At 49.6% G+C, this 14,995-nt stretch overlaps 5 protein-coding genes across 5 annotated transcripts; 4 read left to right on the top strand and 1 right to left on the bottom strand.

The window, feature by feature from the left end:
- Nucleotides 1–219: 219 nt before the first annotated feature.
- On the top strand, nucleotides 220–1,323 carry B0J16DRAFT_319033 (uncharacterized protein; the record flags this gene model as incomplete). The annotated part of the gene is made up of 1 exon (XM_046125488.1): nucleotides 220–1,323. The coding sequence occupies one exon, from the start codon at nucleotides 220–222 to the stop codon at nucleotides 1,321–1,323; it is 1,104 nt and encodes a 367-aa protein (XP_045985313.1).
- Nucleotides 1,324–1,471: 148 nt separating this feature from the next.
- Nucleotides 1,472–2,723, bottom strand: B0J16DRAFT_113847 (peptidase of plants and bacteria-domain-containing protein). Its single transcript, XM_046121496.1, has one exon. The coding sequence runs from the start codon at nucleotides 2,409–2,411 to the stop codon at nucleotides 1,620–1,622; it is 792 nt and encodes a 263-aa protein (XP_045985312.1). The 5' UTR covers nucleotides 2,412–2,723; the 3' UTR covers nucleotides 1,472–1,619.
- A 177-nt stretch (nucleotides 2,724–2,900) lies between these two features.
- Nucleotides 2,901–7,298, top strand: B0J16DRAFT_339521 (protein STU1). The gene is made up of 4 exons (XM_046127565.1): nucleotides 2,901–3,145; nucleotides 3,373–3,858; nucleotides 3,908–4,935; nucleotides 4,985–7,298. The coding sequence occupies exons 2-4, from the start codon at nucleotides 3,391–3,393 to the stop codon at nucleotides 6,993–6,995; spliced, it is 3,507 nt and encodes a 1,168-aa protein (XP_045985311.1). The 5' UTR covers nucleotides 2,901–3,145; nucleotides 3,373–3,390; the 3' UTR covers nucleotides 6,996–7,298.
- Nucleotides 7,299–9,374: 2,076 nt separating this feature from the next.
- On the top strand, nucleotides 9,375–9,728 carry B0J16DRAFT_339520 (uncharacterized protein). Its single transcript, XM_046127564.1, has one exon. It carries the CDS (start codon nucleotides 9,418–9,420, stop codon nucleotides 9,691–9,693), a length of 276 nt encoding a protein of 91 aa, XP_045985310.1. The 5' UTR covers nucleotides 9,375–9,417; the 3' UTR covers nucleotides 9,694–9,728.
- A 4,510-nt stretch (nucleotides 9,729–14,238) lies between these two features.
- On the top strand, nucleotides 14,239–14,810 carry B0J16DRAFT_264495 (immunoglobulin E-set; the record flags this gene model as incomplete). Its single annotated transcript, XM_046123362.1, has 2 exons — nucleotides 14,239–14,626; nucleotides 14,680–14,810. Coding segments are annotated over 2 exons (519 nt in total), but the record flags the coding sequence as incomplete, so codon positions are not given.
- Between the last annotated feature and the right edge of the window lie 185 nt (nucleotides 14,811–14,995).

Below are 14,995 nucleotides of genomic sequence, written 5' to 3'. Positions count from 1 at the left end.
TTGCATTTGATTTTATCTTATTCGAGCTTTTGGCAAGCTTTCTTTCTCTTTTTTACACCTTTCTTTCTGCCTTGCGAAGAGGCAAGATTCGTTGTCTTCTTTTCGTTTGCTCGCTTACCACTATACTGTACCCACTCGACCGGCATACGCCTCACCTACTCTTTCTCTCTTACATCCTCAGTCACTCTCTCAATAGAGTAGACTTTATTGTACAAAACAATGCCTAACCATGTTGTTCTGGCATCAGGTGCCGTAGTCGCCGTTTCGGTCGCTGTCGCCACCGCTGTTGCCATTTTCGAGTCGCCTGAAGTGCGACGATACGCCGACGATGTTCGCCGCAGGATAGCTATGGCCTTGCACCATATGGGCGAAGGTATCGAACCTCCCCATCGCGAGCCAAGATTTAACAGACCTGAGGATGCCGATGGATTTCTCGAGTCTCGTGGCGGTGCTGAGAACGGTGTCGATGCCGATGAGGAAACTCGCCGAAGACAACGTGAGGAATTGCTCTATTGGAACTCGGTCATGTTAGAGAAGCAAGAGAAGGATCAGAACGAAAAAGACGATACGAAATCAGCTACCGAATTATCACGACGGGGCTCTTCTTTCGACGATTTTCTTCGTCAAGATGATGGTGCTGAAAAGGGAACATATGTCTTTAACACTGGAGCTGATACCCGAGCCGCTGATGAGGGTCTGCGACGTCGTGGCGATGGTCCCCGCGGTTTCACTTCTCTCTACACCAACCCTTTTGCCGACGAACACAACATCGACCAGGACGAGATCAACGAAGAGCCTGAGCAGCCCCGTCAAATCTCTCCTGCCGCCGATGAAGTTTCCGATATCTACAGCGCTACTACCCAGGACAAGGACGAGAATAAGCCCATTGCCGCTCTCATTGATGCCGACCCCACCCCCGCCCGCTCCGAGTCTGCCTCCACCGCCACCCTTGAGCGAGAGATCGGCGTTGACGAGTACATGACCGCCGGCCAGGAGAACCGCGATGAGGCCTACGCTTCCATCCAGGCCTGGGCGCAAAATGCCAGCACCGACTTTTACTCACCTCTTCCTGTTACTCCTTCCGCTCCCATGTCTGAGCCTGAGATGATCAGCGACGATGGCATGTTGACTCCTACCGACTCTGTTTCTCTTGTTGGCTCTGGCGAGGATGTCGCCAACGATGCGCAATCATCTCACGCAGGTGAGAATGGTCGCCACTACGATGTCATGAGTGAGAGCTCTGGCATGGCTACACCTGCCAGCTGGTCTGAGGTTGGCAGCGTTATCAGCGAGAGTGATGCTCCTGTTCCTGTTCGCCAATAAACTATACCAAATGGAAGTGCTTTGAAAATGTTTTGTATGGCATGTTTTGTAAGACATTGTTGGAAGATAATACTGCCCAATTAAGTGGCAGGTTCTTGCTTGGAAATTGCAGAGTTTGTTATACGGTGGATAGTACCTCTGATTTGTTCTTTTGTTTCGGAGTCGGAGTTCAGGCACGGTAGCACACTTATATCCTCAGCCTCTGGCTATTCATATTTCTTCAATGAAATCTACCGCATCTTTGTATCACTGTCCTGATGCCCAAACGCCATATATGCATGTGTATACGTTAATAACTAAGATTCAAGCTTCTCTTTGTAATCACCCCAAAGCTGCTCAACTGGTCGCCCAACTAGCTCGGTCCAGAATGCTTTCTCTTCATACTTTTGAATCCTCAACTTCTCGTTGAGACGGCGAATGGTTCCCTTCCCGAAGCGATCCTCCAAATAGTCCAGGAAGTAGGCCGTCTGCTGATAGCCTGCGTCCCATTTCCCGCTGCTCTCCTTTTTCCAGTGTGGGGGACTGAGATTGCAATGAAGTCGAACCCAGTCGGCGATACCCTCGATCAAACCGCCAGGACAATGTCCATGTCCATTATACTGAAGACAGTGAACGAGCTCGTGGGTGAGCACGCCGTTGACCTCGTCAGCGCGGCGCGAGATGGGATGGATGTTCGCAATGTAGTCTGCAGAGAAGTGAATCTCCTTGTGGTCGCTATCCAGTTCAGACCCGGTGGTGTAAGCTACTCCCGACATGCTACGGACAATGACCGTGACAGATCGTGTTGTTGGAATCGTGGTAGTAGGACATGTAGGCGATTCATAAAGGAGCGCAAGGACATGTTGTACTGCTTTGGCGAGGCATTCTGCCGCATTCACGGAGCTCAGAAAGACCCCAGATCCAGGGTGAGCGAGGTCACGAAGCTCGAGTCTTAGCTTAGGCGCCTTGAACTTGCCGGCGCCAGGAATATCGGGGCCGTCCCGTGGCCCGGAGTGAGTGGGTACTTGGATAGCGGGGGTCATGACCGGAGCCCGGGAGAAGAGTGAAGCAGCGGTTGGAGCGGGAGTGACTGGAGGGAGGTGAGGCATGAAAAGGCTTAAGGCTCAAGAGGGAGAGCGGTGTATAAATAGAGGATCTCAATTGGCGGTCAATAAAGTTATTCGCAGAGGTTCAGTGAAACTTTTAGTGAGACAGAATGTTGAAGTCAGAACCTAGTGAATGGAATGGAACGGAGGTGTAGGACGAAGCTAAAGAAGGGAGGCTTGATAAGATGATGAAAACGGCGATACAGAGATCATAGAGTATTTCTTTAGTTCGAGTTTTGAGAGACAGCTGAGCGTGTAGAAAAAGCAGCTCATTCATGTGTTACAAAGATATCATAACATGAACATAAAGACACAGTACTCATCATGAGAAACGATGACCCCTCAGTAAACCCAACGACCAGGGCCCAAATAAAGCCTTGTAGAGAGCTTGGGCCATAGCGGGCAGGTGCAGCCTCGATGACTCTTAGCGGGGCAATGCCAGATTGCTATTGCTTGCATACATGGGGTTCATGGTTCTTTCCGTTTCTTCGCCGGGGCAACTGCGCCTAACATTGGCACCCAAACAGACAGTAGCCCACTAAACCCAGTCTAGTCGCTTGTACCACAACCATAACATTACATTACAACCCGAGCCAGACAACAACATACCTAGCAACAACACACAACAGCACAAAAAAAAAAAGAGCCTTTACACGCTCTCAATGCGCACGTTTACTAAAACGTTTTTGCCGCTCCGATCCGTCGCCCACGAACTGTCTCGCAACTAAAGTTCACAGGTATGTCACAAGCTTGCGCTTTCCCCCCTTGCTCAGTATTCAATCTCCCGACAAACACCATGCTTGCGCATCGTCATGATATTCCCTTCCTCCCGCTGTGACCACGGAGCGGAGAGCTAGCATCTCCCTCTATCCCACTTCGCGCCGCGCGCACGTATCATCTCGGCCCGTCCGAGATCATCAATTCTTTCTACCGAGCTTGCGACTAATGCGACGTCGCTTCCTAGATTCGTCATTAATAATCCATGGCCGACAACAAACTTACCGACCAGCAGGTCGCTGACCTCAACACTATCCTGCGCGGCGATGCCTCCCTCGACGCCAAGGTCCAATATGTCACGATCATCAAGTCCGGCATTAAGCAACACAATGTTCCCGAGTCGAGCGTTGCACAGCTCTTTGAGGGCTTGCGCGCCGCTACCACATCACAGCATGCCGCTCTGGTAAACGCTGGCTTTACAGCGCTCAACCATCTCCTCACACGACTCTCGCGCCAAGATCCAAAGCTATTGTCCAGAGAAGCAGCTCGAACTCTACCACTTGTTGTTGACAAGCTTGGTGATCACAAAGACAAGTTCCGCTCACTAGCCTCGCACTCCCTCGTTACTCTGTTTTCTGTCGCACCAGCCGATGTGGAACGATTTGTTCGAAACACAGCTATGCAAGGAAAGAACCCAAGAGCGAAGGAAACTTCAATGCAATGGCTTTTGCAGGTGAGTCGCAGAGGTTTCGCAATACCGTATGTGTGCTAATAGTGTACAGATGCACCAAGAAAATGGACTTCCTTTCCGAGCTTACGTTCCCGTGCTCATGGAGCTACTTGAAGACGCCGATGGAATGGTGCGAGATGCCGCAAAGAACACAGTTATTGAGCTTTTCCGATCGGCGCCAAACGCAGCCAAGTCCGATCTCAAGCGACAATTAAAGAACTTCAAAGTACGACCTGCGATTGAGCAGACCATTGTCAAGGAGCTTGCACCACCTTCCAGTCGCCCCCAAACGCCTGCTCCACCCGCCGCCGAGCCCGCTCCAGTACCAGTATCTCGTCCAGCATTCTCTGCCAGCACATCTTCAGCCGCAGAGCGTCCTATCACCCCAGGAATCGACACAAAGCCCGAAACCCTCGAACCCCTGTACGTCAACACCAATCGAGAACTCGACGACATGATTAAGGAAATGGCGTGGTTTTTCGAAGGAAAAGAGACAGAGCACAACTGGTTGAAGCGAGAGAATTCTGTCCATAAGCTTCGAAGGCTCATTGCAGGCAATGTTACTGATTTTGCTGATACCTTCCTTGCCGGAGTTAAGAGCATGCTGGACGGCATTATCAAGGTCATCACCTCTTTGAGAACCAGTATGTGTAAAGAGGGCTGCGGTCTGATCCAGGAGATCGCCAACACATTTGGTCCTGCCATGGATCCTTTGGTTGAGCAGCTTATGCAATGCTTCATTAAGCTATCTGCAGGAACGAAGAAGATCAGTTCGCAACTCGCGAATGTCACAGTGGACACGGTCTTGAGCAGAGTTACATATACCCCTCGGTTGATGCAACATATCTCGTTTGCCTCTGAAGACAAGAACGTTGCGCCAAGGACTTTTGCTACAGGGTGGCTAAAGACCATTTTGATAAAGGAGGCTCATCACAAGCACCATATTGAGCATACTGGTGGCGTTGATATAGTCGTGAAATGTATCAAGAAGGGATTGGCCGATGCCAATCCTGCTGTGAGAGAAAGGATGAGGTCAACCTTCTGGACGTTTTGGGGAATATGGCCTGCCAAAGCAGAGGCGTAAGTTAGCTCACATATTTTGCATGATTTTGAAACTGACATGAAATAGCTTGATGGCCGATTTGGATGGCACTGCGCAGAAACTCCTGAACAAAGACCCCAGCAACCCCAATTCGTCAAAGACCGCCGAACCAGCAGCACGACCTGGCTTGGGGCTGTCCAAGAGTACTATGGGTACTAGCAAGCCCAGCATTCGAGAGGCTATGATGGCTCAGCGCAAGGCAAACGCGACCAAAAACCTTCCGGCCCGACCTGGTTCGGCCATGGCTCAGCTATCACCTGTTAAGATCACTACTACCACCTCGAGTGCTGCACCAAGCAAGCCTTCAGGGACCCGATCAAGACCCGAGACTGGTGGAATGTCAGGGGCCCCAATGCGACCATCAAGAAAGCGACCCGAGATGGCGGCACGTCCTGCTACAGCTGGACCATATTCTGTCCGTGACATGGATACAGCAAGTCCCGAGAGCGTCAGGTCAAAGACACCAGCGCCCCGAGAAACTACACCTAAGAGAACCGGTCCTCGAACACGGCCTGGGCATGCTCCTCATGGTAGCGAATCAAGCCTAGCGTCACCAACGTCTACAAGAACAGGTCAAAAGCCAGCGGCATCTCCTCGAACAAGCCCTACCAAGTTGAAGCAATCCCAATCTGCTATGCTACCTATGAGCAGTCCTGCAAGAGCTGATGAGGACTTCACCATGGTGGTTCCGAATATGGCCAACTTGAGAGCCATGCAAAGACATGGGCCCGCGCCTGCAAGGGCACCCCCCGTACCCCAAGAGCCAGAGCCGTTAATCACACCAACGACGGAAGCCGTACCCCAGATTGTCTCAGAGCCAGCACCAGAGCCCCCGGCCGAGCCTGTGTCTGAGCCAGAACCTAAGCCTGAGCCAGAGGCAGTCCCGGTGCCTGTGGCTGAACCTGTGATCGAGCCTGTAACCGAGCCTGTGGCTGAGCCTCAAGATCAACACATGGAAGAGATCGTTGAACCTGAGGCGCCTGCCCAACCTGAGGAACTTGCTCAGCCCGAAGAGCCTGTCAAGCCCGAGGAGCCTGCTGCTGCCCCAGAGCCCGTTGTTGAGGCCACACCTGAGCCACCAGCACCCATGCCGGTTGAGCCTGCCCCAACAGCCCAGGCTCCTACTCTCCAGGTTTACGAGGACCCCTTCACTGATGAACAACCATCACCGAAGCCAAGCTTCAACCTCCCTGTGCTGGAGGACAAACCCGTCAATGCTGATGCAGCCAGTGTGCCCATTGCTCATGCTCAATCTCCCGTGACACAAAACGTAGAGGCTCCTGACAGAAGCAAGCAAAGTTCGCGACTGCTAGAGAGTGGCATCACCAGAATCAAAGCGAAAACTCTTGACGTGCATGGCTTCCGAAAGTTGCAGTCTCTGTTGCGTGATAGCAAGGGAATCTTCACTGATGATAAGTTTGAGGCTCTTTTGATTGGTCTTTTCCAATACCTTGAGGACCCCCTGAGTGGTACAAGCCCCGAGAAGGCTCAGGATATCAAGGCCCAAATCCTTGCCACAATAAGGGTGCTCCTAAAGAAGGAGCGCGACAATTTCCAGCCTCATGTTTCAAGGGGTCTTGAATCTCTTCTCGCGACGCGCAGTGCCTATGATATTCGTGCTCATATCGTCAGTGGTGTTGAGGTGTTGGCCGATGAGCTTGTTACTATTGGTGATGGTTCTGAAATCGTGGTCGTCCTTACAAAGCGTCTTCAAAATGTTGACAGTTCTACCACTGAAGGTAGCCGTATCCTCAGCACTGGCATGCATGTGCTCCGAACTATGCTGGATAAGAGGCCTAACTTTATGCCCACTGACACCGAGCTTGGTCAGCTTGCAGCTCTTGCTGGGCGATGCCTTGCCTCTGCAGACTCGGGCGTTCGTATGGATTCTGTTCAACTTTGCGTCGCTCTTCACTCAAGGGTAGGCGAGCAGGCATTTTGGAATGCCCTCAAGGACGTTCAGGATGACCCTAAGAGCTTGATCACATACTACATCGTCAAGAGACAGCGCGAGCAAGCTCCTACAATTGCTGCCTAGATGCAATGGAAAATGATTGTCAAGCGGAGTTTAAGGGACAGTGACGGTTTGGCGTTGGATGATGGAGTTTGGCTATTTGGTTAGGATCGGATTGGTATTTTGGGATCACTCTTGTCAAAAACAGTGACAAGTTATAAAAAGGTGTCAAGTTTTCACTTCGATGATGCACTGGGGGCAGAAATTACGTGTATTGTTTGCATTCTTGAATTGTGGCTATTGAATAGTTGCATAAATGGCCTGACTACGCTTATGTTGTTGTAACTGTTTACACGTTTTATACCAAATATATTAGCATAAGCAACACATTTGTCTAGGTTTGTGTTTCACGAAGCCATGACGCATTGATTAACTTGGTGTTACCTTTATCCGGGTAGAGCACTTTTGATGAAACCTCCCTTCGTATTCCAGTCCTGGCCTTAGTTTGCAGTTTGCAGTAGGCAACATGCAGATGAACAAACAACAAACACAACATTGACCAATTCAGCTGGCGGGCAGTTGCCGACACTGCCTGTTGCCTGGCACAAATAATCTTTTGTTTTTGACTTAGTAAACTTCTCACCTTATGATAAAAACCCTCTCGCTCCCCGCCAGTTGCATTTCCCTCCTTCATCCTTCTCACTCTTATACTATACTATATATACTATCACTCCTATACTATACTATCATCCTGAGGGGATTCGGTATTCGTGAGCGCAGCAGATGAAACACGTCCCGTCCCTTCAACTGCATTGTTGCCTGGGTAGGTCGATGGGGGTTCTTTTCTCTCTCGTCGCCAGCTGCACACCAGCTGCCACATTAGAATCATCAACTCACAACCAACAGTACTGTCTGCTACCTGCTGCACCCTTTGTTTACCACTTCGCGGGTTATACTTCTTCCATCCATCCCCATCCTTCTACTGCCACTCTTACACTGTCCCCGAAACACCGTCACCGATACGCTATCAATATGGCGGATGAAGAGAATCAAGACGAAGGTCTTCATCAAGTACGAAAGAATCGTGCCACGGTCTCTAATTCGGTCATATTTCGAGGAAGAATCAACCAAAGCAAAGCTTACCATCATTAAGAAAATTTCCGGTTACTTCAAAGAGGTTAAGCCCAGTATTAACCGGGTAACGTTCATCATACCACTGTTCGACGAGGACAACGACAAGAACGACAAGGACAAGACCGTCAAGGACAAGACCGTCAAGTACAGCGCCCGCGATAATACTTCGACTATGACAGTTTATAGGCCCTGATTCCAAGCCTACTGCGTAGGATCGTGTTATGACACTTTCCTACAATGCGGCAGGAAAGGGCCGTCAGATCATTCTGTGACTCTCTCGACGAGACTTGAAGCGAAATATGGCACCGAAGACATGCACGACTCTCTAGCGAATGTAAGTTTCCATATACCAATTCTTTTAACACCTGTGGCTACATCTTGTCAAACCTCAACATTGTATACTGAAACTTCATTGCTAGGTTCCTTTCCCGAAAGCGCATCTTCTTGCTGGAGCACATACCATCCAGCCAATAGAGCCTGCTACTCCTGACACTGCACCAGCTGTCACCCCGGATGCTGATAACTTCGGCCAAACTTGGCCGACCCGAATGCAACTTTGGAATGAATCGTCAACAGCTCCCAGAGACTGGCTAGGTACAAGCTCTGGTTGATCTGAATGATAATATCCTTCCTGGCTTCGCAAACGAAACAATCCAGCGCTTAGGCCTAGGACCTTCTCAAGCCCTCTACAATGCCTACTCGACAAACACCACATTGTAGATGTTGACAGCGCTGACCAAACGTCTTTGCTCCAACGAAAAGTCTTCCGGCCCCCTTGGGAAACTGTGGGAACGACTCAGTAGACCGTTCCAAAGAAACAGTCGTCACGCGCCGTCAAATGCGAGAGAAGCGACGGGAGAACTGACTGAGAAAACCAACTCCCTTTACCCAACATCTTCATCGACATCCCCGAAGCCACCGAAATCAAGACCGGCACCAGCTTCACGAACCCAGCTAATGCACGTTTTACCGCCTCTCTAGCTATCCAACTGTACCGTGAAGCTACACCCCTTCTATGTCATGGGCAGATGGAAATGTCAGAGCCTGACTCTTCCACCACAGTTGTTGACCCCTTTACGTCTTTCACATCTGACAACGAAAGCCACCCTGCATTTAATATCGGTCAACAGATCCCAAAAATCCGCACGCTTCGAGTTGACATTGCTAAAGAAGTCATCGTCTGCAAGACTCAACTGTTCCAACAAGAACGCGAAAACATCCGGAAGCATTGTGCAGCATTTAATGCTGTTTTGGACCGTCTAGAGCTTCCCTCTAGGACGCCAATCCGTATCTGGTTCTTTCCACAGACCAGCTTCCACGAGGCTTGGTGGGAGGCCTTGGAGAACACCCATGCGTCAACCTTTATGCGGGTATGCCCTCTTCTCCCAGGGAGCCTGAGAAAAACGACCTGCAGGTGTACGGAATTCATGCCTACCATCAGACACTGCGCTGGTATTCCACCGTCGACTTGACCAACGGCGTCGCGGACATTTCACAAGGCCCGGCATCCCCTTCCACGCATAGCTCAGGGGTTGGATACGATGGTCGACCTATGCCCACCATCAAGTACTCTCCAGGGCAACTGGAACAAATCAGGGTCGAGATCACACGGAGCCTTCGTCTGACGGAGACCGACTCTTCGGCATGATATCTGTACCAAGCTATCAAGTGATCGAAGATCTCTGCTAAGAGCATAAGGGACGAAATGTTTAGGTTACTTTATACGAGTTTAGATAAGGAATTAGACGATTTCGCTTACGAGCACAATTTCCTGCTACTCAGTGGGCTCCCTCTACGTTGTGAATGTAGACGAGTTGAGAAAATGACTGGAGCTGATATCCTTACCGGGGTGTGTCTGTTGTGAATGCGGCTATATTACCAGGTAAGCGGAAATAGTAGAAGTAATGACTGCCCATGATGCTAGTATATGGATGGGGGTGCAATCGGTGATGCGAGATATCTGTCTTTATGGTTTGCTAGAGTGATAAGCTCTGTTACTAGCAAGTCGCGCACATTTGCAGAGATACAAGAATGAATTATTGTAGCAATAGTTGTTGGGGGAGACTGAGAAAACGCTCTGTTGAAAGATGTAGCGAAGAGACATCTGGGATAGCAAGGAAAGTATCTGGCGCCTAGGTTGGAAGCCCGAGAAGAAGGTATCTTGCATCTTGCATCTTACAGGGCGGAGAAGAAGCCATTGTAGGAAATACAGTAAAGTCCATCTTGCGTTTGAAAAGATGCCCTTCAGGATATCAGAAGTATTGGCTGCGATCTTTCGAGTAACCTTTCCGTCCCAGAGCTTCATGGTGTAGGTTCCGGTTCCATCTTCCCAAACATTGCCGCAGATCTCGCCGCGGTGACTGGCCTTGGGAACGTTGATCGCTTTAGCCTTGACCTTGGCCTTGACTTTGACCTTGGCCTGCTTGCGAAGGACCGCCTTGCATGTTCGGATCCGCTTGTAATGGGGGCGAGACAAAAGTAGACAGGCCCGGTGTAAGGGGCCGAGAGTTTCTTCTCTGGCAGGATGTATAGTGAGGCTTCTCGCTGCAGCTCCGGCTGAGGTCCATCTTCCTTCGCGGCGGCGTTCTCTAACCTGGTGATGATACAGTGCCTTCCGGGGTTCAAGGCTCCCAGCCAGAGATAGAGGAGTGTCTCTGCTCACGTAGACCCGTGCTGCCCCGAGCAGACTCGCTTTTTGGAGGTCAAGGCTAGCCAAAAGAGCCTAAGAGACGAAATAATTTAGTCACTTTATGCCATCTTAGATTAGCATTTAGACTTCGTTATTATGGTGCTCTAAGTCCTAGGACAACTTCTCTCTTACCCAGGAGGTGTTCTGGTTCGAATTTGCAAAATGACAAAAAGATAAGGCGTGTTCGAGCGGGGAGAGAGTTTGTAGGTACGGAGTTTTAGAGTTCTTAGGATATTAGGTAGGAGGATCCCGCTCGACCACGCCTTATCTGAAGGGAATAAGGGTTAACTTGATATTTATACCTCAGCGGAAGGGGTTCGAAGTTGAAAAAATGACAAAAAGATGAGGCGTGGCTGAGCGGGGAGAAAGGGGTTTTAGGTTCGGAGTCAAGAATTCTTAGGTTATAGGTAGGATCCCACTCGGCCACACCTCATCTTGGAGGATATAAGGTTAATTTTGGTATATCAACCCCAGCTGAAGCTGATCGCAGGTCCAGCATTTGGACTTTCGGTTGTTCGTCAGTAGTGTCCCTTTCACCAGCAATAAGCTTTTCGAGCGAGTCGATGCTCGTAAGGGCCTTGTCGATTTGTCCTTCATTCGCAAGCGACTCATAGCCTGCAACACCGTCCGCGATTTGATTGAGCTGCGAAGGGTTCGAAGTTGAAAAATTACAAAAAGATGAGGCGTGGCTGAACGGGGAGAAAGAGGTATTAGGTTCGGATAGAAGAATTCTTAGGTTATTAGGTAGAGGATCCCGCTCGGCCACGCCTCATCTTGGAGGAAACAGGGTTAATTTGATATTTAAACCCCAGCTGCGAGGGGTTCGAAGTCGAAAAATGACAAAAAGATAAGGAGTGTTCGAGCGGGGAGAGAGAGTTTGTAGGTATGGATTTATAGAGTTTAGGATATTAGGTAGAGGATCCCACTCGACCACTCCTTATCTGAAGGGGATCAAGGTTAACTTGGCATTAAACCCTAGTCCGAGGCAACGGGTACACCATTCAGCACTTGGGCCTGGATTTGGTGTTGCTCAATTCGTAGACTGCGTTGCGGTCCTTGGGTAATTCGAGGAAGCTGCCGATACGAAAACTCGTAGGGATCGATTTTACACGAACCCCAGGACAGTTGAATAGCGAAGGAGACAGCAAAGTGTGCCGTGGCTAGGTTTGTATAGCTTGTGCCGGCCTTGACTTCAGTGGCTTCTGGAACATCGATGAAAATGCTTTGGCAGTAGCACCCGGTCTAGTCATTTGACGGTCATAGGACCTGTCCCGGGTAGCCTCGCAGTCATGTTTGCAAATAGCCGCCTAATGGGTATCAGAAAAGTTACCTATCCTCTAAGTCTTAGGCAGACGAGAATAATTTACCTAAATTCTGCCAAAGTGGCATAAAGTGACCAAATAACACTCGTCTTTTGGTTCACCAGAATGACAGGCTCTGTTCCCAGCGAGTCGCGGACAGCTGCAGAGATACAAGACTGAAATTCTCAGACAGCGAAAATTTGGGAGGAAAACAGTTTGAGAAATACAGCGGAGGGTTTCTGGAAAGATGGAAAAGTCATCCTGCAAACCGAGATGCTATCAAGGCAAATGAACTGCCTATAATATAAGAATATCAGTATTTGACAGAAAAAGAGTGTGGTGGATTCTTGTATTACCAGAAACAGCATTTTCTGATTCATTTAAGATATTAAAGCGGTAAGCTTGGGGATGAAGCTGATCTGTTGCAAGCTGAGTTAGAGAAAGTGTTGTTGTGGTGTTGAGGTTGGGATAGGATGAAGCTGGAGTGGAAGCTGGGGAGGCATGTACCGTGCGACGGCTTACAGTGCTTCTAATATTCGCACATGCTGATCCTCCATACTTGCAGCCCGCCGAATTCACGATGCCAATGCTTGGATATTATCTGCTGTTAGCTAACTAGGTCTTGGGCTTGTCGAGCGGTCAGTGTATTGGAGCTCTTGGATGGCTACAAAGGTCATAGGAGGTGAAATAGTTTAGTTACTTGATGCGAGTTTAGACCATCCTTCAGCCCATGTATTTTTAGCACACTAAAGCGCGATGACTTTGTCACAACAGGAACGAACAGCCTAAGATTTAGCTTACATCTATATGTGTTGTCTCAAATATTCATCTCTTATACCTGACGGTCAAGTATTCTGATACTATGTTGATACGTGTTATAAGGTTGAGGGTGGATTCAATTATGGTTACCCTGGACTGTCCGCGTTGATTCAGATGCACCTCAACACTCATACCATTCAGTTCAAATATCGTATTCGGCTCATACGGATCGGATGAGAATGATTCACTGCACAGTAGTGTCAAAGATTAACTTTCAAGATTCACGAACCTCAAGCCATGCAATGTCACTCAGCGGATAGCTCTGAATCCACTTGACGATGGTGTTCATCATACCGTACGTTCTCACTAGGCCTTGGTCTGACAGTGAGACGGCAACAAAGTCAATCAGGCCAAGCCCATCACCGACTATTTACTACAGTTAATAAATGTAAAGATGCTGGACGATAAGTTATAAATTTCTCGTCTCCTCGCATCTCAAACACTCCAAGACAGAACCGCCACAAGCAGCCAAAATCAAGTCTCAAGTTCCCGTCTGGTCTCACTTTGGACCCCTGAAGACTGAACTACTAACGGTCTAAAAGCAACTAACTACTGCACGAATTCTCCATATCTGACAATCTTCACTACAAGCAAACCATTCGTCTCGATCTCTGGTCTTTGTCCAATTGAAGGCTCTGCGTAAGGATCCTGTTCCCCACTGTAGCAGGCCCGTAGCAGGAACAGACTTGCAACACCGCCCTGCGGGAAACGGGTAGCCCCTCAAATCGTCACCGCAACAATCCAATCCCCTACGAACGAAGCCCGAGCCCCTCCACTTCTAAGCCCAGACCCCGAACCAAACCAAAAGCTCACCTCTACTTTACCTTGTCCGCGTTCAACGAGTAAGCTTCCTTCTTTCCCTCTCCTCCTTTTCTCTCCCTTCTTTCTTACTACTACCCAACTCCAGTACCTGACATTTTACTTGCTTAGGTAGCTTCTCGATAGCATCACCCTACGGCCGCTTCTTCATCACCCCGCCTCTTCACCACCAGCATCGCCCCGCTCGCTCACCATGGCTTCTCACGACGACGATACCATGCCCGAGGAGACTCAGGGTTACAAGCTCTCTCAGCCTAAGCAGAGTCTGGCTGAGTACCAGCAGATGGGTATGTGAACTTTCTTTGGGTTGTTCGAGGCTCTGCGATATGCGCAATACCTGCCACCGGGCTATAACATCAGCTGTCAACAAAACACGGGATGATGCCCGACAAGCTCGTTTGTTTTGCACGGAAGAGTTTTGGGCCGCAGAGATTCTGCAGCTTGAGCTTTGCGACAACAATGTCTCTCATGCGAACGTAGACCGTGATCCAGCTATGTTTCAGTCTGCTGTCATCCCCTGCTTACCGCCTTACCAACCGATTGCCGCGTTCCCAACAGATGCTAACAATTCGTTTCTCTAGACGCCGGCGATGAGTCTCTCCAGCGATACAAGGAGTCCCTCGGTCTCGGCGGCGGGACCGATATCTCTGACCCCAACGACCCCCGAGTCTGCATCATTCTCTCCTTGACCATGGACTCCCCCGGTCGTCCTCCTGTCACCATCGATCTCTCTACCCCTGGAAGCGAGACCACCCTCAAGGACAAGCCCTTCAACATCAAGGAGGGTGCCAAGTTCACCATGAGCGCCAAGTTCAAGGTCCAGCATGAGATTCTCAGCGGTCTTCACTACGTTCAGGTTGTCAAGCGAAAGGGTATCCGAGTCTCCAAGGACTCTGAGATGATTGGCAGCTACGCTCCCAGCACCGACAAGCAGCCCACTTATATCAAGAAGTGTAAGTTTTACATCATAGTTACAAGTCAGAACGCAGTATTGACACATTTTCAGTCCAGGAGGAGGAAGCCCCCAGCGGCATGCTCGCCCGTGGTCACTACAACGCCATCTCTAGCTTCGTGGACGACGATAAGAAGAAGCATCTCGAATTTGAGTGGAGTTTCGACATTGCCAAGGACTGGTAGATACCGGCGTCTTGACAGCACAGACAGACCGACGACATAACTCAAAAATACATATCACAAGTCATGAGATAATGAGATACCTGAACATTTGGAGAAGAACATACACAGAAAAAAACACCCCACATACAGTCAAAAGAAAACCCTGCTCTGTTGGAGAAAGGTCTTGCTCTGTTTTCCTATCATCT

Source organism: Fusarium flagelliforme (assembly GCF_020744385.1).
Source record: "Fusarium flagelliforme strain FIESC 12 MPI-CAGE-AA-0113 chromosome Unknown B0J16scaffold_3, whole genome shotgun sequence".
Taxonomy (NCBI): domain Eukaryota; kingdom Fungi; phylum Ascomycota; class Sordariomycetes; order Hypocreales; family Nectriaceae; genus Fusarium; species Fusarium flagelliforme.
The sequence above is the reverse complement of the archived record's forward strand: the minus strand, read 5'-3'. Positions and strand labels throughout refer to the sequence as shown.

Bases quoted from the DNA above. Each gene is read 5' to 3' on its own strand.
- B0J16DRAFT_113847 (XM_046121496.1), bottom strand. From the start codon at position 2,411: ATGCCTCACCTCCCTCCAGTCACTCCCGCTCCAACCGCTGCTTCACTC.
- B0J16DRAFT_339521 (XM_046127565.1), top strand. From the start codon at position 3,391: ATGGCCGACAACAAACTTACCGACCAGCAGGTCGCTGACCTCAACACT. The intron at 3,859-3,907 runs GTGAGTCGCAGA...AATAGTGTACAG, and splicing joins CAATGCAATGGCTTTTGCAG to ATGCACCAAGAAAATGGACT. The intron at 4,936-4,984 runs GTAAGTTAGCTC...GACATGAAATAG, and splicing joins TGGCCTGCCAAAGCAGAGGC to CTTGATGGCCGATTTGGATG.
- B0J16DRAFT_339520 (XM_046127564.1), top strand. From the start codon at position 9,418: ATGCCCTCTTCTCCCAGGGAGCCTGAGAAAAACGACCTGCAGGTGTAC.